At 36.5% G+C, this 25,757-nt stretch overlaps 1 protein-coding gene across 11 annotated transcripts in view; it reads right to left on the bottom strand.

Moving 5' to 3' along the window:
* Positions 1-25,757, bottom strand: part of LOC131425988 (otoferlin-like) — a 158,793-nt gene that overhangs the window by 31,934 nt on the left and 101,102 nt on the right. For all 11 annotated transcript variants that reach the window (XM_058588350.1, XM_058588349.1, XM_058588347.1 and 8 more), the window contains one exon: positions 4,709-4,776. In XM_058588350.1, coding sequence (XP_058444333.1) covers positions 4,709-4,776 — 68 coding nt within the window. The remainder of the gene's footprint in view (positions 1-4,708; positions 4,777-25,757) is intronic.

Below are 25,757 nucleotides of genomic sequence, written 5' to 3'. Positions count from 1 at the left end.
CTTGGATTTCACAGTTCTGTTTGGAAGTCGAACGTTTCGAGCATCATTCTATGCAAAGAGGTAAGTGATAAACGTGTAAACCGCTTGGTAATTAATAGAAGAGAAAGTAAACAAAGAGAAACTGTCACTTGCTGTTACGGCCTTCTGGAAAATCAACCGAGAAATGCATTGAAGCAGTATTGCCAACTATTTTGTTAGGGAATTAAAATCTACATTCATAAAATGTAAGCAATTTTCCTTCAATGGTGAAAAATTGATCAAAACTGATATTTCATCCAAAAAGCCAGGCTTAACATTTATTTGAGAATAAATTATTGCTAAACAAATTGTTTGAAACTCAATTGTTCAAACCACTTTGATAAACTGGTTGCACTGCTCTCAAAGCTGATTTCTAAACTATTTCAATTTTTTTGGTCTTGTATGTAGTCGCCGAACATTTTTTTTTGTTTCAAGAATCAAGGAAAGGTATTTTGAAGAATCACATAGTAATAAATGTGAGAATAAGAGAACATAACATTTTGGATGATTTCACCGCAACGTGAATTGAAGCAGGGTTTATTTTATAGACTTACGCTACTTATTCTATGTTTATGTACTGAAATTTTAGTTGAAATAGTATTGCAAAGAGCAAAGGGCAAACCCACTACTCAACTGATCGCATCAAAGAGCTTACTGAGGTACAAACGTGATGTTTATGTTTGTATTCAGGTTTGCGCACGAGTTTAAAACACGAAGTTCAGACTTGTACACTGTGCTTAGGCACGATTCAGCGTGTACAAGCTTAAACATAGGAGGCGGTGTTCAAGTGAGTGCAAAAAGTTTGGTGCACATGCTTCGCTTTGAAGATTTCAAAAAATATTCTTCGAGACGAACAATAAATCATTTAGTGCAGAAAGTGTTTCGCTTACAGAAAGAATACATCTGCTACTCAATTACAGATCTAAATTCAACCCAGTTTTAAGTTTAGTTGCTGTTTATTGTTTGTCTTTAACTTCAGCGGGTTTCAAAATTAGATGGCTCATCAACCTAATTCCAACAGACAGTAAACGTCAATCATGCTCGTGCACGATTCGTTCGAGACTCGAATTCAATGGGGAAGTAAAAGAATAGAACTACACTGGAGTCTCTTTTTACTCGGTGTTTTAATACGATTTGTTTTTACGTGGGTTTTTTTTCCGCGGATTTCCGAAGTTACGAGGTTTTTTTACGCGGATTTACGAAGTTACGCGTTTTTTCACGCGGCTATTCAAAGTTACGCGGTTTTTTCGGCATTTAAAACAAAATTTCGATTTTGGAAGTCTCAAAATTTTTCTATGCCCCAAAGTCGATTTTCACAAAAAAAATTTTTACATTACACCAGATCTGGACGTTTCATGCATTTCTAATATATTTGGTATCAAAATTTTTTTTCTCTTTAGTTTGAAGGTCTTTTTTAAGCGGATTTCCGAAGTTACGCAATTTTTTTTTGCGAGGTTTTTTTTACGCGGTACGTATCTCCAGCGTAAAAAGAGACCTCAGTGTATTTAGTTGTGATTTTGGTTCGAATATGTTTTGTGCTCAATATGTTCATCTTTAACTTCTAGGAAATTGTCATCTTCTGTGAGTTTTTTGCCTTGCGTTGCTCCAATAAATAAAACATTTTGGACGATCGAGTTTTCATCTGACAGTGGAGTAGTTTGACAGCTTGTACTGTTGTTCTGAATATATTTCTATACAAAATAATAAAGTAAACGAGTGGCGGTCGAGTTTGTTTACGATTCTCCCTCTAACCTCAATTTTTCCGAGCTCCATATATTCTATAGTATACTAATTATGGTAAAACGCGAAATTTTAAAAAAAAAAACCGGCGAGACAGATAGTAAACCAGCTCCCGCCCGCTCGGCCTTTTGGCTGCCGCCCCGGCATGGCCACCAGACGGCTGCCAAAATTGATTCAGTGACGGTTGTCAAAGTCAATTTGGCGAAACATAGTCGCCTGTATCTTATGTCGTTTTCGCTTGATGCCAAACCTAACCCAGTTTTTACCCTAACTGCTGTCAAACCGTTTATTTGAAGCTAGGTTCGAACCTAGTTTTAACGTTGTTGAACTAAACATCGAGTGAGTTTCAAAACTGGTATTTATATCAGGTTTGCTCAAACCCCCGTTGCTAAGTGCGAAATCAGCAAAGTTTCGTGAAAAGTGTTTGTTTGATGAAACAACCCTGGGTCAGTTTCAGTTTTCTCAAGCGAAAACGACATTAGTTAGCCGAGCGTTTCCATCTGTCCACCTTCGCTGAAAATGTAAAAAATTTCGATGTTGAAAAATCCTGGTGGATACGGTTGTATCGTTTAAGGTGTATATTTGGCAGCGATGAGGCAGTCGGTCACCAGAATGGCTGCCAGCCATATTTTGCCCGCTGGCAGCGTTTAGTCAGACTTCTAGCAGCCATGCTCATGCGGGCGAGTTGATGTTTAATGTGTTTCTAGTTTTCAGCATGTTGCCGCTATATATCTTTATATCTGCTGATGCCCAGCCAGCAGCTACTCCAACACATTCACAGTTGGATTAGATTGTTTTGAACCATTGCATCAACGCCAACTGCGTTAACATGTTGATAGTGTTCTAGAGGGTTACCATCTTTCCGTGGTTTGCCCGAATTTGTGAAATTTTAGTCACAACCCGATCAAAATCATCTACTGAAAAAAGCGATTTCATATGAAAAGTACACCCGAAAAATTTATATAATTTCAGAAATAAAATTATTTTTGACTATTTGTAGGTTGTGATTTAGTTTGACTCTTTCAGATTTAGAACTAAGATGACAACTATTAGTTCCATGCGGATATATTTTGCTCCGGCTTACATATTTCTGGATGCAATCAATTTTAAGTACATCGTACCCTCGTATGTTAAAGATTATTTCATTCTTTAGCATATTAGGTATGAAAAATTCCGGTTTCGCACGGGAAAAATAAATCTTCGAATGAGTGCTGAGCAAGAGGTGGTAGCCCTAGAGTTCTACTAAGCGTCGGGTAATCGTAGTGCTTTTCCGTTTTGGTATCTTGTTCACTCTTTTGCTCAAACGAGACACAATACAGACGTTAACCGTAATAAATCCGTAGAATTTTGCGCACGATTCATTCAGCGGACGAAGTTATCGAGAATGGAACGAAATTATTGGCCCGATATTTGCACTACGACCAGGTCGGTATTAAACTCAATCGAAGGTGGCTTGGCGAAATTCACTGGGAATCATCTGTCAAATTTGAAAAGAACTGGCTGGTGAACGCTGACTGTTCACTGTTCAGAATAACTCCTGGCAAGCACGGGCTCATCCGGTATTCTTCTTCAACTGTTGACAGACCGTTTTCTAGAAACGAACAAACGCGTGACATGAAAGTAAAGAAGCGTCTAGCAACACGCTTTGGTAGGTTTTCTTACGTGCGAACTCTTCACTTCACACCGCAGCGACGAAACGTTCTTACTGGGAATTCGACTGAAAAATCATTCACCGAGTGTTCAAAACAAGAATTCTTGTTGGATGGTAAATAAATTACTGTTATTTTTAGGAAAAGGTTGAAAAATTGATAAAAAGGAAGCAAAGTAAGTTAATTGGCTTAGTTGGTTCGTACAGAGTTCTACCGGCGAAAGCGGTTTGTCAATCGAAAGAAAAACAAAAGTTAGGCCTTGTTTCTACATCTAAACATGCTACAAATGAATAAATTATCCTTCAAACGAAATTCCAAGCCTTCACACCCCCACATTGCTGCTCGTGAGGAAATTACGGCTTCTTAGGTTATAAAAGTTTACGACACCGAATTTCGGTCGTTGGCAACACATGTGTACACCCAAAGTTTTGCCATCCTCTCGTTGATGTTAATAAATGTAAATTCTATTAATGGTCGTCGGGAGTCGTCGCATGCCCACCCACCGGAGGTCGCACACAAGAGCGTGTAGAACGCGAACTAAAAGGCTCATTTGTGCAAAAACGCGCAAACTGTAAATATTGCTATTTTATGGATGAAAGTGACCGCCGGTACACATACATATGTCAGACACGAGTGTTATCCTATAGTAGGCTTTGGAACGGGTAACGTGTCACAAACACGAAACATTACTCTTTTAAAATTTTATTTACACTCTGAAACAAATAATGTTACATATTAGAAAAAAAAACAGGTATTAATGGTTTGACATAATAAAAAATAGGTTTGCTTGCTTTAGTTTTTAGTATTTCATCAAATCACGAGAGAAAGATCGAAAAAGGTAGACGAATCAGGTAGTGAGAATGAAAACTCTCAACAAAAATTAAACTGTTTCGAAAGTTTTCATATTCTAATATCGTTTGGCTAGTGATCAAATATCAACCAAAATTACTAACGAGCTGACGTCATAACCATAAAAAGAATAGCAAATCGTCCGTTAATTAATTTTCAAGCGAGAATTGGGCAACTTGGTAGGCCGTCCAAATCTAAAAAGCCATTAAAATGTTGTGCCCAACATCAAAGTGTTCGGTATTGTTTAAGTGTGTACCTCACCCGCCGTTCGATGGCGATGGGCGATGGTAGGATTTATAGCGGCTCGTAATCGATATCATTCCTCGTTAGTGAAAACCGTCTAAATTGCCTTTTGCCATCGTCGTTTAGCGGGATAAAAGGATAACGATCAACAGGATTACCTCGACTCTTTGTTTTTTTTCTGTCGTTTTAGTTTATATTCACACACTTACGTCGATTGGTTTGTTGCAGAGGTCCACAAGCCGATCCTGAATGTGTAATCGACCTTCCTTCATCAGACCTGTTGAACATATGCGAGCATATATTGGAAAGACAAATAGAGAGAGAGAGACAATCGTTAGTCATGGATATGGGACTGATAAAAAGGTAACAATGGTGAACAACGTTTTATTCGAATAACAAACAAAAATCGCATCATATACCGTTAAAATTGAATCAGAAAGTAAACAAAGAAAACTGTCCACTTAGGACCTTTTCTATTATTCATCGAAATATGTCAAAAACAATATCGATCATTCTAACCGAAAATTGACTTCCTACTCGCAACCCCTGTATTGGGTTAAAAATACTTAGCATTAATTAATTTTAGGTAGCGTGTAGGTTTATGACAGTCAGTCAGGGACAGTGCTGGAAACGGTCCCTTCACGTGACAGTTTTAAGTGAAATTCATATGTTGGTACCTAAAACTGTAGATGTTTACTTCGAATGTCGTGTGCTGGAAACTTTCATGTTGCCTACTATTCGGGCTGTCACACATGAATGTCGCACGAACCATACAGATGAAAGTCGCATGTGACAGTCATGAGCGAGCGTTTCATGAATGTAGTAGCGGCAGTCTTACTCGTGTTGGACGATGAATGTAACGAAAGAATGATAGTCCTCAATAGAATCGGCTGCATTTTGTCTTCGGTGCGAATTTCATTTCTGGCAATAAACTTTCATGAAGAAATCCAAAACCCCGTCATTAGTGATAGTTTTCATCTCGATACTGTTCCATGAAATGGTCAAATTTCATACCATTATTGCAAGAGGAGAACGTCAATGTCAATGAAAAAGCGCGGGTTAGGGTTGTCAATCAACGAAAATTCTTAATTTAAAAAAAAACATGAATTAAATGGAAAAAGAAGTGAATATTAATCGAAAATCACAACATTTAAACATTTACTAGATGCATAGGGTTGTCAACTAGCGCAAATTTTCAATTTATGAAAAAATGTAAAATAGCAATAAATAAAAAGTAAGTCTTTAGAGTACAAAATTTACTATATTCATGTACTTTAAAAGGGCATAGAGTTGTCAACCAGCAAAAATTTACTACTTTTGAACAGTTTCTAGTTTTGTTTCAATAAAAAGTAAAGTCAATAGGTTAAGAAATTTACCAACAAAAAATTCAAATTACTTTCGTAATAATCGAGGATGTTAACAATATCAAGAAACGAAAAAAGTTTATGTAATTTAAAATTCATTACGTAGAATAGGTTGACGATATTTCAGATTTTCCACATAATTTTTATCTTATGTACATTATTCGACATAATATAATGAATATTCATATCGACATTTGTAACAAACCATAGCAATATGAGTATTTTTCGAATGGATTTGATAAGTGGATGTAAGAAAACGACGTTAGAAACCGTTTCAAAATCCCAGATGGTGGCTTCCGGCATACCGATGTTCGTTATAAACCATTACAACATGAGTATTATTCGAACGGATTTGATGAATGGATGTTAGAAAACGACGTTAAAAGCCGTTTCTAAATACAAGATGGCGACTTCTGGCATATCGATATTCGTTGGAAACCATCACAATATGAGTATTTTTCGAATGGATTTGATGAATGGATGTTAGAAAACGACGTTAGAAACCGTTTCTAAATACAAGATGGCAACTTCCGGCGTATTGATATTCGTTACAAACCATCACAATATGAGTATTTTTCAAGCGGATTTAATGAGTGGATGTTAGAAAATGACGTTAGAAGCCGTTTCAAAATTCAAGATGGCGGCTTCCGGCATACCGATGTTCGTTATAAACCATCACAATATGAGTATTTTTCAAGCGGATTTAATGAGTGGATGTTAGAAAATGACGTTAGAAGCCGTTTCAAAATTCAAGATGGCGGCTTCCGGCATACCGATGTTCCTTACAAACCATCACAATATGAGTATTTTTCGAATGGATTTGATGAATGGATGTTAGAAAACGACGTTAGAAGCCGTTTCAAAATCCAAGATGGCGGCTTCCGACATATCGATGTTCGTTATAAACCATCACAATATGAGTATTTTTCAAGCGGATTTAATGAGTGGATGTTAGAAAATGACGTTAGAAGCCGTTTCAAAATTCAAGATGGCGGCTTCCGGCATACCGATGTTCGTTACAAACGATCACAATATGAGTATTTTTCGAATGGATTTGATGAATGGATGTTAGAAAACGACGTTAGAAGCCGTTTCTAAATACAAGATGGCGGCTTCCGGCAAATCGATGTTCGTTACAAACCATCACAATATGAGTATTTTTCGAACGGATTTAATGAGTGGATGTTAGAAAACGACGTTAGAAGCCGTTTCAAAATCCAAGATGGCGATTTCCGGCATTTTGATATTCGTTACAATCCATCACAATATGAGTATTATTCGAAAGGATTCGATGAGTAGAAGTTGAAAACGGTACTTACAGTCGTTTTATATTTTTGGTGCAAATTTCATTTTCGTTATAAACTGTCATAAAGAAATTAATAACGACGTATTCGTGATTGTTTTCATTTCGATACTCTTATAAATCTTATATTCCTGCTGTGGAGGCGATCAAAAACCGCAGTGGTTTTTCAAAAAGATGTTTTTTTGGCACAAGCACACCAGCATGATGTAATCGCTTGCCTACTGCAGGTTGTCACTAGTATCAAAATTTTCGATCGTTCTGAATTAAATGCTAGCAAGTGATGCTGGTGAAGAAATTCAAGATATCGACAGAATGAAAATCTTGCACTTTTTAACGGAATTCATGATTTGTTCCGATAAGTGGAGACAATATAAAAAATTAGGAATACAGATAGTAGTATTATACAGCAATATTAGTATATATTAATACAACAATAAATTTCACAACAAATGCACATCTTGTTTAGAACGATTCAAGTAGTATTTCTTATTGTTTGTAATATGACAAATGCTGATTCAAAAATATTTTTAAGAAGTAATAAGTTTGGAATGATATGTTATTGCGTGCAACGACTCTGTTTTTGAAATCCAAAGATAAATTTTAAGCAAAGTCGAAGTTTGCTGGGACAGATAGAAGAGTATAAATTTAAAAACCCGAAAAAAAGAAATTTTTTTTATTGGTATGACTGTTGACAAGTGTCTTCTTATTAGACTTTATCAAAATATGCGACAATTTTCTTATTTCGCTCTTAAATCGAAATTAGATTATAGCAATAAAAAGTCCATTTGAAAAAGTATGATGTTTTTCTACTACAAATCAAATCAAAAATAAATTCAATCGTATCGTGCAACATTACCTGGAGCGTTGCGATGTATTCTTAATATTACCAATTGAAATCGATTTACTTTCCGATTAGCGTGTACGTGTTTTATAACAGCAATAGAAGACATCATATAATCAAGATATTCAGCTCTCATATTTTCCGAACAAATCATTAGCGACATACTTTTTTGATAGCATGGTGCTGCCAGTCGTGTCCGCATCGTAACTCGTACATACAAGTAGATGAGAAAATGTAAAATTCGCGCGTGAAAATAACAGCACTGCATACAGGGCTTGTATTGTGAATCCTCAAACAAACGAAGCAACAAAAAAACACCCGCTGAGAATACTTTGCTTGACATAACTGAATGAGAGTCCTATATTAGAGAGAAACTGGATGCGTGAGAGTATATGCTACTGAGCAGACCAGTTCCCTTGTTTGGTAAATTGTCTGTGCTCTCTGTCTCAATTAACACATGAACTAAGCAATCCATGGCAATGCAATGAAATGAAGGGTTCGCTCTCGTTTGTACTGTACGAGAATGAAGAACTTTGCTTCACGGCGTGCTACAAGATGCGAAGCAAGGTCATACAGGCAATATTTACGGTGTCTTTTTAGTGTAGGTTTGCAGAAATCATTTTTGAACATAACGTTTGTACTCCAAGACCAAATTTGATCACATTTCAAAAATATTTCAGACATTTTATAGCATAAATTTTGCATTTGAGTCCGTTTTCAAACGATCCATTTTTTTCTTGGAAGATTATACTGTGTATATATCCTACAAACACAAGAAGCAATGTTTTTTCAATTAATATTCATTGGAACTAAAAGTTATCAATCTAGTTTTCTCATAGGCATCTTCAATATGCGAACCATTCATCAAAGGCTAACCTCATGAAGCATACTCATCAGCTGGCAGACATGTTCAGGAACTAATGAACGTACGAAGCAGCTCTCCTTGCTTGGGTTGAGCTGTGAGTTCTACCTAACATACGAATGTATGACATACACTTGACATGATATGTCAGCTGTTTTTCAAAGAAGGGCGAATCTTACATAAGTAAACAAATCGAGTTGGCAAGCGTTTAAATTATGATGGTGTGCTTGTGCCAAAATACTGGCAGCCAACAGAAATACAAACTGGCCATATCGTAGTCATAGGCCAATATTGGCGTTCTTCTCCATTCAATTCATGTTTAATTTTTTTTTGGATGGTTGTGAATATTCGTTGGTATGAGCAAAATCTAATGATTTTCGATCCCTTAATCCGTAGTTCAAATATTATTACAATGTTATTTCTTCAAAAATTGTTTGCTTTCGAAAAAGTACTACGATTTTCGATCGCCTTCATAACAGCAATATAAGATTTGGAAGAATATCGAGATGAAAACAATTTATGAATTTCTTTATGACAGTTTATAACCAAAAACTAAATTCGCTCATTCTGTCCACCATCTAGGATGTTGGAATTACTGTAAGCATCATTTTCAAGTTCTACTCATCGAATCCACTAGAAAAATACTCATATTGGAATGGTTTCTAACGAATATCGATACGCCGGAAGTCGCCATCTTGTATTTAGAAACGGCTACTAATATTGTGATCGTTTGTAACGAACATTGATATGCCGGAAGCCGCCATCTTGGATTTTGAAAAGGGCTTCTAACGTCGTTTTCTAACATCCATTCATCAAATCCATTCGAAAAATACCCATATTGTGATCAATTGTAACTAACATCGATATGCCGGAAGCCGCCATCTTGGATTTTGAAACGGCTTCTAACGCCGTTTTCTTACATCCATTCATCGAATCTGTTCGAAAAATATTCATATTGTGATAGTTTGTAACGAACATCGATATGCCGGGAGCCGCCATCTTGGATTTTGAAACGGCTTCTAACGTCGTTTTCTAACATCCATTCATCAAATCCATTCGAAAAATACCCATATTGTGATCGATTGTAACGAACATCGATATGCCGGAAACCGCCATCTTGGATTCTGAAAAGGGCTTCTAACGTCGTTTTCTAACATCCATTCATCAAATCCATTCGAAAAATACTCATATTGTGATCAATTGTAACTAACATCGATATGCCGGAAGCCGCCATCTTGGATTTTGAAACGGCTTCTAACGCCGTTTTCTTACATCCATTCATCGAATCTGTTCGAAAAATATTCATATTGTGATAGTTTGTAACGAACATCGATATGCCGGAAGCCGCCATCTTGGATTTTGAAAAGGGCTTCTAACGTCGTTTTCTAACATCCATTCATCAAATCCATTCGAAAAATACTCATATTGTGATCGTTTGTAACGAACATCGATATGCCGGAAACCGCCATCTTGGATTTTGAAAAAAGCTTCTAACATCGTTTTCTAAAATCCATTCATCAAATCCATTCGAAAAATACTCATATTGTGATCAATTGTAACTAACATCGATATGCCGGAAGCCGCCATCTTGGATTTTGAAACGGCTTCTAACGCCGTTTTCTTACATCCATTCATCGAATCTGTTCGAAAAATATTCATATTGTGATAGTTTGTAACGAACATCGATATGCCGGGAGCCGCCATCTTGGATTTTGAAACGGCTTCTAACGTCGTTTTCTAACATCCATTCATCAAATCCATTCGAAAAATACCCATATTGTGATCGATTGTAACGAACATCGATATGCCGGAAACCGCCATCTTGGATTCTGAAAAGGGCTTCTAACGTCGTTTTCTAACATCCATTCATCAAATCCATTCGAAAAATACTCATATTGTGATCGTTTGTAACGAACATCGATATGCCGGAAGCCGCCATCTTGGATTTTGAAACGGCTTCTAACGTCGTTTTCTAACATCCATTCATCAAATCCATTCGAAAAATACCCATATTGTGATCGATTGTAACGAACATCGATATGCCGGAAACCGCCATCTTGGATTTTGAAAAGGGCTTCTAACGTCGTTTTCTAACATCCATTCATCAAATCCATTCGAAAAATACTCATATTGTGATCGTTTGTAACGAACATCGATATGCCGGAAACCGCCATCTTGGATTTTGAAAAGGGCTTCTAACATCGTTTTCTAAAATCCATTCATCAAATCCATTCGAAAAATACTCATATTGTGATCGTTTGTAACGAACATCGATATGCCGGAAGCCGCCATCTTGGATTTTGAAACGGCTTCTAACGTCGTTTTCTAACATCCATTCATCAAATCCATTCGAAAAATACCCATATTGTGATCGATTGTAACGAACATCGATATGCCGGAAACCGCCATCTTGGATTCTGAAAAGGGCTTCTAACGTCGTTTTCTAACATCCATTCATCAAATCCATTCGAAAAATACCCATATTGTGATCGATTGTAACGAACATCGATATGCCGGAAACCGCCATCTTGGATTCTGAAAAGGGCTTCTAACGTCGTTTTCTAACATCCATTCATCAAATCCATTCGAAAAATACTCATATTGTGATCAATTGTAACTAACATCGATATGCCGGAAGCCGCCATCTTGGATTTTGAAACGGCTTCTAACGCCGTTTTCTTACATCCATTCATCGAATCTGTTCGAAAAATATTCATATTGTGATAGTTTGTAACGAACATCGATATGCCGGAAGCCGCCATCTTGGATTTTGAAAAGGGCTTCTAACGTCGTTTTCTAACATCCATTCATCAAATCCATTCGAAAAATACTCATATTGTGATCAATTGTAACTAACATCGATATGCCGGAAGCCGCCATCTTGGATTTTGAAACGGCTTCTAACGCCGTTTTCTTACATCCATTCATCGAATCTGTTCGAAAAATATTCATATTGTGATAGTTTGTAACGAACATCGATATGCCGGGAGCCGCCATCTTGGATTTTGAAACGGCTTCTAACGTCGTTTTCTAACATCCATTCATCAAATCCATTCGAAAAATACCCATATTGTGATCGATTGTAACGAACATCGATATGCCGGAAACCGCCATCTTGGATTCTGAAAAGGGCTTCTAACGTCGTTTTCTAACATCCATTCATCAAATCCATTCGAAAAATACTCATATTGTGATCGTTTGTAACGAACATCGATATGCCGGAAGCCGCCATCTTGGATTTTGAAACGGCTTCTAACGTCGTTTTCTAACATCCATTCATCAAATCCATTCGAAAAATACCCATATTGTGATCGATTGTAACGAACATCGATATGCCGGAAACCGCCATCTTGGATTTTGAAAAGGGCTTCTAACGTCGTTTTCTAACATCCATTCATCAAATCCATTCGAAAAATACTCATATTGTGATCAATTGTAACTAACATCGATATGCCGGAAACCGCCATCTTGGATTTTGAAAAGGGCTTCTAACGTCGTTTTCTAACATCCATTCATCAAATCCATTCGAAAAATACCCATATTGTGATCGATTGTAACGAACATCGATATGCCGGAAGCCGCCATCTTGGATTTTGAAACGGCTTCTAACGCCGTTTTCTTACATCCATTCATCGAATCTGTTCGAAAAATATTCATATTGTGATAGTTTGTAACGAACATCGATATGCCGGGAGCCGCCATCTTGGATTTTGAAACGGCTTCTAACGTCGTTTTCTAACATCCATTCATCAAATCCATTCGAAAAATACCCATATTGTGATCGATTGTAACGAACATCGATATGCCGGAAACCGCCATCTTGGATTCTGAAAAGGGCTTCTAACGTCGTTTTCTAACATCCATTCATCAAATCCATTCGAAAAATACTCATATTGTGATCGTTTGTAACGAACATCGATATGCCGGAAGCCGCCATCTTGGATTTTGAAACGGCTTCTAACGTCGTTTTCTAACATCCATTCATCAAATCCATTCGAAAAATACCCATATTGTGATCGATTGTAACGAACATCGATATGCCGGAAACCGCCATCTTGGATTTTGAAAAGGGCTTCTAACGTCGTTTTCTAACATCCATTCATCAAATCCATTCGAAAAATACTCATATTGTGATCAATTGTAACTAACATCGATATGCCGGAAGTCGCCATCTTGGATTTTGAAACGGCTTCTAACGTCATTTTCTAACATCCATTCATCAAATCCATTCGAAAAATACCCATATTGTGATCGATTGTAACGAACATCGATATGCCGGAAACCGCCATCTTGGATTTTGAAAAGGGCTTCTAACGTCGTTTTCTAACATCCATTCATCAAATCCATTCGAAAAATACTCATATTGTGATCAATTGTAACTAACATCGATATGCCGGAAGCCGCCATCTTGGATTTTGAAACGGCTTCTAACGTCGTTTTCTAACATCCATTCATCAAATCCATTCGAAAAATACTCATATTGTGATCAATTGTAACTAACATCGATATGCCGGAAGCCGCCATCTTGGATTTTGAAACGGCTTCTAACGCCGTTTTCTTACATCCATTCATCGAATCTGTTCGAAAAATATTCATATTGTGATAGTTTGTAACGAACATCGATATGCCGGAAGCCGCCATCTTGGATTTTGAAAAGGGCTTCTAACGTCGTTTTCTAACATCCATTCATCAAATCCATTCGAAAAATACTCATATTGTGATCGTTTGTAACGAACATCGATATGCCGGAAGCCGCCATCTTGGATTTTGAAACGGCTTCTAACGTCGTTTTCTAACATCCATTCATCAAATCCATTCGAAAAATACCCATATTGTGATCAATTGTAACTAACATCGATATGCCGGAAGTCGCCATCTTGGATTTTGAAACGGCTTCTAACGTCATTTTCTAACATCCATTCATCAAATCCATTCGAAAAATACCCATATTGTGATCGATTGTAACGAACATCGATATGCCGGAAACCGCCATCTTGGATTTTGAAAAGGGCTTCTAACGTCGTTTTCTAACATCCATTCATCAAATCCATTCGAAAAATACTCATATTGTGATCAATTGTAACTAACATCGATATGCCGGAAGCCGCCATCTTGGATTTTGAAACGGCTTCTAACGCCGTTTTCTTACATCCATTCATCGAATCTGTTCGAAAAATATTCATATTGTGATAGTTTGTAACGAACATCGATATGCCGGAAGCCGCCATCTTGGATTTTGAAACGGCTTCTAACGCCGTTTTCTTACATCCATTCATCGAATCTGTTCGAAAAATATTCATATTGTAATAGTTTGTAACGAACATCGATATGCCGGAAGCCGCCATCTTGGATTTTGAAAAGAACTTCTAACGTCGTTTTCTAACATCCATTCATCAAATCCATTCGAAAAATACTCATATTGTGATCGTTTGTAACGAACATCGATATGCCGGAAGCCGCCATCTTGGATTTTGAAACGGCTTCTAACGTCGTTTTCTAACATCCATTCATCAAATCCATTCGAAAAATACCCATATTGTGATCAATTGTAACTAACATCGATATGCCGGAAGCCGCCATCTTGGATTTTGAAAAGGGCTTCTAACGTCGTTTTCTAACATCCATTCATCAAATCCATTCGAAAAATACCCATATTGTGATCGATTGTAACGAACATCGATATGCCGGAAACCGCCATCTTGGATTTTGAAAAGGGCTTCTAACATCGTTTTCTAAAATCCATTCATCAAATCCATTCGAAAAATACTCATATTGTGATCAATTGTAACTAACATCGATATGCCGGAAGCCGCCATCTTGGATTTTGAAACGGCTTCTAACGCCGTTTTCTTACATCCATTCATCGAATCTGTTCGAAAAATATTCATATTGTGATAGTTTGTAACGAACATCGATATGCCGGGAGCCGCCATCTTGGATTTTGAAACGGCTTCTAACGTCGTTTTCTAACATCCATTCATCAAATCCATTCGAAAAATACCCATATTGTGATCGATTGTAACGAACATCGATATGCCGGAAACCGCCATCTTGGATTTTGAAAAGGGCTTCTAACGTCGTTTTCTAACATCCATTCATCAAATCCATTCGAAAAATACTCATATTGTGATCAATTGTAACTAACATCGATATGCCGGAAGCCGCCATCTTGGATTTTGAAACGGCTTCTAACGCCGTTTTCTCACATCCATTCATCGAATCTGTTCGAAAAATATTCATATTGTGATAGTTTGTAACGAACATCGATATGCCGGAAGCCGCCATCTTGGATTTTGAAACGGCTTCTAACGCCGTTTTCTTACATCCATTCATCGAATCTGTTCGAAAAATATTCATATTGTAATAGTTTGTAACGAACATCGATATGCCGGAAGCCGCCATCTTGGATTTTGAAAAGGGTCTAACGTCGTTTTCTAACATCCATTCATCAAATCCATTCGAAAAATACTCATATTGTGATCGTTTGTAACGAACATCGATATGCCGGAAGCCGCCATCTTGGATTTTGAAACGGCTTCTAACGTCGTTTTCTAACATCCATTCATCAAATCCATTCGAAAAATACCCATATTGTGATCAATTGTAACTAACATCGATATGCCGGAAGCCGCCATCTTGGATTTTGAAACGGCTTCTAACGTCATTTTCTAACATCCATTCATCAAATCCATTCGAAAAATACCCATATTGTGATGGTTTCTAACGAATATCGATATGCCGGAAGTCGCCATGTTGTATTTAGAAACGGCTTCTAAAGTCGTTTTCTAACATCCATTTATCGAATCCGTTCGAAAAATATTCATATTGTGATGGTTTGTAACGAACATTGATATGCCGGAAGCCGCCATCTTGGATTTTGAAACGGCTTCTAACGTCGTTTTCTAACATCCACTCATCAAACCTTTTCATTTTATTATTCAATTATTATTTGATTTTTTTTTTCAAAATATCCCTTTTTGCATTCGTTGACAACCCTACGCACCTTGACAAAGTTAAAAGCTACGGTATTTGATCCCCTCCACAGCAGCAATTTGAAATTCAACCATTTCATGGAACGGTATGGATATGAAACCCGTCACTAATGACGCCGTTTTGAATTTCTTCATGAATGTTCATTGCCAGAAATGAAATTCGTACCGAAGACAAAATGCAGCCGATTCTATTGAGGACTATCATTCTTTCGTTACATTCATCGTCCAACACGAGTAAGACTGCCGCTACTACATTCATGAAACGCTCGCTCATGACTGTCACATGCGACTTTCATCTGTATGGTTCGTGCGACATTCATGTGTGACAGCCCGAATAGTAGGCAACATGAAAGTTTCCAGCACACGACATTCAAAAAAAATGTCAGCAGTTTCCAGCACTGGTCAGGGATGTTAGGTTCACAGATTAATTTGTGTTTGACAGATTTTCCATTTTCTACACAGATTCTAAAAATGACACAGATTTTCACAGATTTCTGAAAATGATCACAGATTCTTGAAGAAATCACAGATTTTCACAGATTTTGGAAATCGAGCAAAAGTACAGAGCGGTTGAGGAAAAAGGTACAGAACGTGTTGGATGTGAGACCTTTTTTTTTTTGCTCCCTAAATTTAATTCGATCTGCTATAATGGAACGGAAAATGAGTAGTGAGAAATTTTTTTTTTTTGATCACCAAATTGATTTTGAACTGCTATTGTGGTACGGAAAACGATCACAGATTTTCACAGACTGGTTTTGGGTTTATTCACAGATTTTTGAAAAAATCACCTGGCATCCCTGCAGTCAGTCAGTGAAATGTCAATTTAAGCCAACTTCCAATGTTTTAAGTTGTCGTATTTTCTTTGTACACAATCTAAAAACGTTTCGTCTGATACAAAGCTTATTTACAGATTACAACAAACCCCGCAAAATCCGCCTTCGTTCCGATATATGACGACGAGAAGGCAGTACAGACTGCTGTCCATATTGCCCCGTGCTTTATCCTTAGCAGTCGGAAAATATCCAGTGTACGAGCAGTGCCGGGATTTTAGCATTCGCCGGAAGACGGACAAGGCTACTAATTGTTAGCAGATTGCGTTTTGTAATACACGACCTTCCCTTCCTCCTGGGGTCAAGTAAACAACAATCCAACCCGGCGTGCGTTCAGAGCAGGCTTCCCAAATGTACCGCCGCGCGACATTATTATTGAGGATGTCATGCTACTCTTTCCATGACAGCCTTGTGATAGGTTTCATCACGACAGCCCTTAGACAAATAGTTCTGTACAGCCAACGTTGCCGTCATTCACTTCGTTCGACAGTTCATTCCATCGTAAGACATTTTGTCATGGTCCACGACAGCCGAAGAAGCATGAAGTTCTCGCTGTTGCGACAGTAAGCTTCGGGTATCAGTCACTGCGTTGTTTCTGTCGAGAGCAAAATATTACTCTCCCTTGACCAGGTCTGCGACAGTAACCGGTGCGGTTCAAATTTGTTGCTCTTGGTTTGCTATGAAGATTCGAGGCAAGCATGTGGGTTTTAGTTTTGCCTTTGGTGATTGCTTTGCGCAGCGGTTGATCATTGCGCATAGCAATCACCGTTGGTAGGGCATTGATAACAATATAATTGATAATTAATAATATACGAAACTCCTAATACGAAACGGATTGAAGAACGGACTTTGGTTTTAATGAAAGTTAATTTTTATATTTTGGTCGATCTTCTATGAATTGATAGATCGATTAATTAAAGAGCAATGTTTTTTAATAGCTGAGTCAGTTCGGCGTGCTCCTTTCAGGCAGTTTGCGGTCGGTTTGTGGGCTGTAACATTCATAGTGTATGCGCGTACTGATGTGCGTGGAGCATTATTTTCATCCTCTTTATCTCTTCCTTCAGGATAGTAAAGGCGCAATCGTTCCTTATATAAGAGTGTAAAAGCCAATTGAATCAGATTTTAGATTTATATGTTAACGGTAAATAAATGTTCGTAGCGAAAGATATGTTCAAATCAAAGATTCCGTATTCGATACTCGTTAGCGTTAGCTTTGCAGTCGACTTGTAAGTCTACGGGATTTTTGCATGGCCAGTGCTGCAATACTACGGACACTAAGAATTCTTTCAAGTCAGGAATGAAACATACAAAACCTGGCTCGTTAAGTTCGTTATACGTTGAACCACCAATCGAATAAAAACCTTGAGTGAAAAATTTGGAGTCGGAATTTGCAAGGCAAAAATCATCCAGAAACATCTTATTTTCAGGTACCGTACAACAAAGCTTTGAATGCAAAAACTGAATGAAAAATTCCGGTTCTTCAAAAAAATATGTTTCCAAGCGTGGAATGCAGCATGGTTGCCCGTAACAGATTCGAATGTTTATTTTGTTTTATTTAGAAAAAAAGTTTTAATTCCCCAAGTTATGTAATAATGTCTTTCTTGAGTAATGTGGTCTCAAGCTTTCCATACATATCAAGTTCTCTTCTATATATGAATAGTATGGTGTTTCTATTACCCTGGAATATATTCCAAAAAAAAATCGGATATAGTACGGTTACTTATATGATATAGGGTTGTGCTGATAATCTGCTGAATCATTTTCTTCCTGTTATGCATAGAATTATCTTATTTCCAGAAACAGCATATTAACTATTACATTATTTTGGTCATAGCTACCAGAAGTTCGCGACTTTTACACACGTTGAAACTGTCACTTTACATTGTAAAATTTAAAACTCGGTTAAAGCGTATCTTTCATCAAGTAGAAGCTTGTGTCAGTATATTTTGAATTCTTTAACTTAATGTCGTTGTTTACCACAAAACTTGCTATAAAAGTAACTGAGGCCCAAATTTATATCTACAGTTAAAAGGACAATTTCATGTAAACTTCTAGAAGTATCTCAATCATTTCCTTTATGTGCTTTTACGCTCAATCCAATTTTGGAAATGTAGATGTTGCAATCACGAGCCGCACGCAGAAGAAGATGCGGTGCATTGAAATTTCAAACAGCACATCCAGTTTATATGCGCTCGCTACAATTCTCGTACACATTTTTCGTTTTCTGTTTGAGTCGACTCTCACGCCCTCACGGAAAAGGAAAGTTATTCGTGAATAGCAAAGCGAACTATTGAATTTAATTCGGATCCGACTTCCGCAGTTAAAAGTCTAATAATGTCGAAAATTTTCTAAAATCTAATTGCCTTAGTAGCTTGTGTCTGCATTTAAAAAAAATCAAACGTTTGGAACTATAAATATTGTAACTAAATAGTCAAACTTTCTGAGAGCCGAGTTCTTTGCACATATTTAACAGTTTTCTTTCTAAAAAGAAATTATGTTCTGAAAAATGTAGGTGTAAATCCCCGGTGAACAATTAAGTTTGAAACCGGGAATAAATAAAAGATATAATGAAAATAATAATAATAATAATAATAATAATAATAATAATAATAATAATAATAATAATAATAATAATAATAATAATAATAATAATAATAATAATAATAATAATAATAATAATAATAATAATAATAATAATAATAATAATAATAATAATAATAATAATGATAATAATAATAATAATATTGTAGCAGTCATTTCCGACCCTAAGAAACTCATTGTTTTAGTTATCCTAGGAGAAACAGAATTTAAGAGCTGTATATGACACGAATTTGTCTTTCATTTATTTAAAATTCAAAAATTAAATTTTTAAATTCCCAGTTTTGGTACTGATCATCCCTTAATTTCGAAACAAGAAGTCGAATATGGATGAAACTAAATGGAAGGCTTTTAATTAAATGATTTGCGATGATTAAATGATTTGCGATGAAAATTTCTTCTTAACTTTTCTTCACATAAACAACCATCTGTTGAACTACTTTTTATCTGCGAGCTCCCCCAATCAACTTCATGGTTGCGGACCCTGTATTTGTGTAGATGGTACTAAAAGATCTACCACCTCAACGAAAAAGAGCTCAATTACAAGGTCCGGGGAGTACTTAGAAACTTGCAATGAGAGCAAAGGGAAAGTCAATTTAAGCCGCAATGAAGCTATATTAATAGGCACTGAATTCCATAAAAAAACTTATAAACTTATTTTTCTAGTTTTGTGATATTTATGAAAACAAAAGAGGTTTATTGAAGATCTGTTCTCAAAGGTAGTAACAAATTAAGAACTCAACGTTTTTTATATTCTCATTCCTTCAACTGCTGGCAAAACCTATGTGAATGTTAAATGAACAACTAAATTTAAGCTATTTTAAATAAATTTAAGCTATTAGTTGATTGATTCCTATGTGGAAAAGAACAATTGAGAATACTAAATTTGTAACAAAGTTTGGGGTAAACCAAAAAATTTGATGCTTTTGGGAAAAATAATGGTTTCATTATATTTTTCTTTTTAAAACACTTTTAGCGAAAATCTGAAAGCACATGTTCACATATAAACATAAAAGTTGCCCATTCAATTTTATGGTCGAAAACTATTCAAAGTGCACCAAACATCTTATTTGGGTTCAGAGTATCATATTCTATAGTTTCAACGAAATCGGTGAGGCACGGGTACCAAAGTGTGCCGACTATTGGTGGAGTAACGTTAAATACACTACATAATTAATTAGTTGTGAAAAGTAGCTACGATTCGATCCAAAAATCAAACGTCATTATTCAGAATAAGGGTGCATAAGACATTTTCGGAGTATTGTTAATGAATGGAAGTGTATCTGTTTCTTTAGGAATAAGAAGGAAGCAGTAAGGATCAATACTTTAGAAATTCATATATACATATGAGCCGTTACACAAAACTCAGTGTTTATCTTTTAATATTCGTTAGTTATTAAAATTCATTGCCTTCGCCGACAGTATATATAAATCTAAAACAATTTCTTTATTTCACAATGGTATTGTAATGAAACGTTACTAAAGTTTCCTGCAAAGGTAATCCCAACAACGCAATCGTATGTACTAGTACCATTTCATTGAGGCAGCCGAAATAGTGCGAGCGCACTATGACCCACGGCTCGTCTCCAGAAACAGCCGGTTCATTGCTTCAAGAGACATTGATGAGACAGCCGGCTTGCGACAGCCCTTCGTAACAGTAATGCCCTTAAAATCAAAGGATGTCTTCGATTTTCAAAGGCTGTCTCCGTAACATTTTATGCGAATGAGCGAACAGAAAGAAACAGGATACAAACAGCCCGTTCGGTTTGACTACTCTCCGGATAGAATACTCTCATCAATCTGGCGAGTACAAACTGTCTCAGTGACAGCATTCATTTAGGCATGCGAGCGCTGTTGCCATTACAGTTCGGCGTATGCTTCACACATATTGTAGACTGGGCTTTCGACTTTGCGCTCCGACAGTTCATGCTATCTCGTGGCGGATGTCATTGAAAAGCAGTACTGCTGGGAAGCCTGGTTCAGAGCTTTATGAGTTGGAGAGATTATGGATTGTCGGTGGGTGTTTAATCGTTTAAAACGGATGATTGGTACTTTGTTTGAAAGTTTCTACTACATCCGTTTGCTGGAGGCAATTTTTTTGTTGAGATGGCAAACAGCTAAAAACGGAGCCGATTATTTTCTTGTGAAAAATGACAGGTGGATTCAAAACAATTCAGATTATTGAGGGGATGGGTGTTGCATGATGGGCAAGACGATGCCATTCACGCTGCTGGCCTGGGTTTGATTTCCAACCCCACACATAGGGTCAGCAAAATTTTCTGATCCGAAGAGGCGAATGACCTTAAGGTTGAAACCTTCATAATCGAAACAAAAATTAGGATTGCTGATTTTAAAATTTTTTTATTGTGTAAGTTTTATTTTTAATTGTTTTAAATTGTACGACAGCCTGTCAAATAGTCTTAGTGCACGCTTAGAAAAAGTTACTCAGAGTTTGAGTACTAGTTACTCATTTTCAAATGACACATGGAAACGTCAAAAATTGAGTAGTTATCATCAATGATATTGAGTAACTCCTACTCTAAATTTGAGTTTAACGCAAGAACTCGTTTTTTTTTGCTAAGGAGTGTATCGAAAAGTAGTTAGCAACATTGATTATTGAATAAAAAAGCGAAAAAAAAAACATATTTTGACATCAGTTTTCGATATATTGTAGAAAAATTACATTTTTATGCATTTCACTGATTATATTGAAGAAAATCCTAGTTTCTGTGAAACGCTCGCACTTTGGACTTGACATTCTTCATTAAATTCTGCACAGTTATTTTTGTGACTTTCCTGGTGGCAGCTGTCCTGTTTTTTTTAGCTTCTGCATGTTTTGGGACACTGTACCTTCCTTCCGAAAGTGCCGCTTGACAATTGCTCAATGCCTTTCAATTGGCCGAAGATCCGGGCAGTTCGGTGGGTTGATGTCCTTTTCTACGAATTGTACATTATTTTTTGACAACCACTGTAGGACGGAGTTGGCGTAGTGGGCTGAAGCCAAATCCAGCCAGAAGAGAGGAGAGGAGCCTTATGCTTTCTGTACAGTGGCAGCATTCTCTTCTTCAAACATTCTTTCTCGTACACCTTGGCGATAATTGTGCCCTTCGTGAAGAAAATCGACGACCGCAAACCACAGGTACAAATTGCTTGCCAGACCAACACCTTCTGCCCAAACTTTTCCATCGCCACCGTGGTGTCAGCGTCGTCCAGGTCCTGGTACTCCGATTTCGTATAATATTGCGGTCCGGGCAGCCCTCGAGAGTCTTCCTTGGCGTAGGTTTCGTCGTCGATCAGGATGCATCCGTCTTTATTCCGTTTCCGCGGATCAATTCGACTCATAATTGAAACGATAAACCGTACCGAAACCAATCAATTTCGCAGCTATTATTGACATGTAAACAAACATGTCACCGCAATACACACTGCAAAAAATTAAGCCATTTCAGAGTAATAACTGTTTGAATGTTGCTAACTACTTATCGATACACTCCTTACTATGCGCAAGATCAGTCTAAAAGTTGTAATAACCATTTGTAGCAACAGGTTGTATTTTTTGTTATTGAGATTGCGTATTTCGAGGGTGAGTCGCTCAACACAAACGGTGTTGTGTCTGCAAAAAACCGGAATTTTAAACTCCGTGTTGTGCTTTAGAATGGAAACGAAGATGCTCAAATGTCATTTATGAGGAATAAGTGTATGATTGGTGCCTGAGCATAACTGACATGTATATTAATTTGCGATTGACACACTACTCCAAGCGACCACCACTTGATATAGTATTGAGTTCAATTACTTAATATTTAGGTTACATTATTGTTCATTAGTTCACTTAACAATTATGATGAAGTCGTGCGAATTTTTGTTATATTTCCAGTGATAGTACCAAGCAGACGTATAATTAATAATTGATGGATTTTACTAAATTGTTCTACAAAACCAACCCTCAACAACTGATTTGTATGACCAATCGGCATTACGTGAATTCTGTTCTACAGTGAAGTTGATATTACCTGTTGCTGAAAGTGCTACAAAATGATATTCATCTCAAAATCCAAAACACCTAGATTGTGTTCCAGTACATTAATCTTCTAGCACATTCTAAATCTCAACCCGCAGAATAATAGCAATCCGAAATAGTTCTATAGAATCTACTTATACTTCACATAAGTATTATATGTAAAGTTATTTCGTTGAAAATCACATACGTTTTCACGTATCATTGATGTGAGTATTTTTTCTGAGTGCGGTACAGCGTGATTGGTTAGCTGATGCCCAGGGATGCCAGGTTCACAGATTAATCTGTGTTTCACAGATTTTCAATTTTCTGCACAAATTTAAAAAATGACATAAATTTTCACAGATTTCTGAAAATGATCACAGATTTTCACAGATATAAATCACAGATTTTTGGAATCGAGCACAGTTCAGCACCAAAAAGAACAGAGCGTATTGGTAGTGAGACCTTTTTTATGGTTAACAAATTGATTTCGATCTGCTATTATGGCAGATTTTCACAGACAGGTTTTTGATCACAGATTTTTGAAAAAATGACCTGGCATCCCTGCTGACGCCTTTCACGCAGTATACCATCACAAATCGTTCGGCATCGTTTCGGAGATGCAGAATAAATTGATTATTTTTGTTTAGTTCTATCTTCTTATCTTATCCATTATACGTGTTTTTTTTTCTAAAAGATAAATAGTCAAACGCTCAAAATTTCTAAAGGTATACAGATCTAAAGCTTCAAAGCTCATAATCTTAAGTTAAAAATTTCTAAAGTTGAAAAGTTCTAAAGTTTAAGAAATCTTAAATTGAAAGTTTTCGAAGTTGATAGGCTGTACAGTTCTAATGTTTAAGGGTTCAAAGGTTCAAGAGTTCTAAAGTTCTAAAAATGTAAAGTTCCAAAATTATTAAATTTTAAGACTTTAAAATTATAAAGTTTCAAAACTCCAATGGTCAATAGTTCCAAAATTCAAGTTGAAAGTTCTAAAATTGGGAACTTTTAACGTTGATAAGTTCTGAAGTTTAAAAGTTCAAAATTTTTAATGTTTTAATGGTCTAAATCTCAGTAGTTCAAACTTTTTAATATTTCTATTATTTTGTATAGTTCCAAAGTTCAAAAGTTGAAAAAATAAAAAGTTCAAAAGTTGAAAAAATAAAAAGTTCAAAAGTTCCAATGTTCCAAAATTCTCAAGTTTTGAAGTTCAAAGCTCCAAAGTTCTAATGGTCTAGAGTTTCAAGGTTCAGGAATTCTAAAGTTTTCAATATTAAAAGCTCATAAAGTTCGGAAGTTCAAAAGCCCAGAATTTCAAAGTTCAATTTGAAATATTCTAAAGTTTGAAAGTTCAAAAGTTTAGAAACTCAAAATCTCAAATCCAAATGGCTAGTGGAAGAATTCAAAAATGTGCCGAAATTTGTTTTTTTTAGTTTATCAATTCCCAATACGCAAGAGTTCGCTACTCAACTTCTGAACTCAGGTGAAATTGAAGATGACGAAATAATGGTGTCTTTCGGTGTAACCGCCTTATTCCCAAGTGGGACACAAGAAGGACTCAATCAATCTGTTGGAAGATTGGTTACTTCAACAAAATAACAGTAGTTTATGCAAATGCAAAGTAAGGTCTTATCTTAAACTAACTCGACTTTGTATGGATGTAAATTATTTCAAATTATTTCAGAGGTGAATTTTATAAACAATTTGGGAAATTCAATATACAAAAGTTCGAAAATTCAAGTTGAAATATTCTAAAGTTTTAAAGTTCCAAAGTTTAAAAGCTCAAAATCTCAAGTTGGAAAGTTCTAGTTATAGCGTTAAGAAGTTCGAAAGTTTAAAAATTTAAAATTTAATATGTTTTAATATTCTAAGGTTGTAAGGTTCTAAAGTTAAAAAGTTGGAAAAATAAAAAGTTCAAAAGTGCCAAAGCTCTTAAGTTTTGAAGTTCAAAGCTGCAAAGTACCTATGGTCTAAAGTTCTAAGGTTCAGAAATTCTTGGAATACCAAGGAATCTTCAGGCTAAGTTACATTAGAATAAGAAGAGAAATCATCTGCACCGTGTGATTCCTATTACTTTATTTTAATATGAGTGGTAAACGGCCACCAAGCGCAGGAACTTTCAAGAAGCTGTTGATAGATCAGCAGATACTCCTACGGATTTGATCTGGTCGCAAAAGATGTAAGTATGAGCACGGTGTGTTTCCATGCGGAAAATACACTAGTACTCTTCTTGATACTTAGCAGGTGATATTCGGTAATCGTGTAGTTATGTCTGCATGACCTCCTTGAAAAAGATTATGCCGAAATGATGGAAATCCATGCGAAAACATTGCAGGACAGACCAAATTATCTTTCACCAGGCCAATTCACACTTTCCGTCAAGCTCGATTTTAAAACAACCATGCGTCTCCATCCGATTGTACTGCTCATGAATCACACAGTAGGCCTGTTTTATTTTATTTTTATTTGAT

Source organism: Malaya genurostris, chromosome 1 (genome assembly GCF_030247185.1).
Source record: "Malaya genurostris strain Urasoe2022 chromosome 1, Malgen_1.1, whole genome shotgun sequence".
Classification (NCBI taxonomy): Eukaryota; Metazoa; Arthropoda; class Insecta; order Diptera; family Culicidae; genus Malaya; species Malaya genurostris.
The sequence above is the reverse complement of the archived record's forward strand: the minus strand, read 5'-3'. Positions and strand labels throughout refer to the sequence as shown.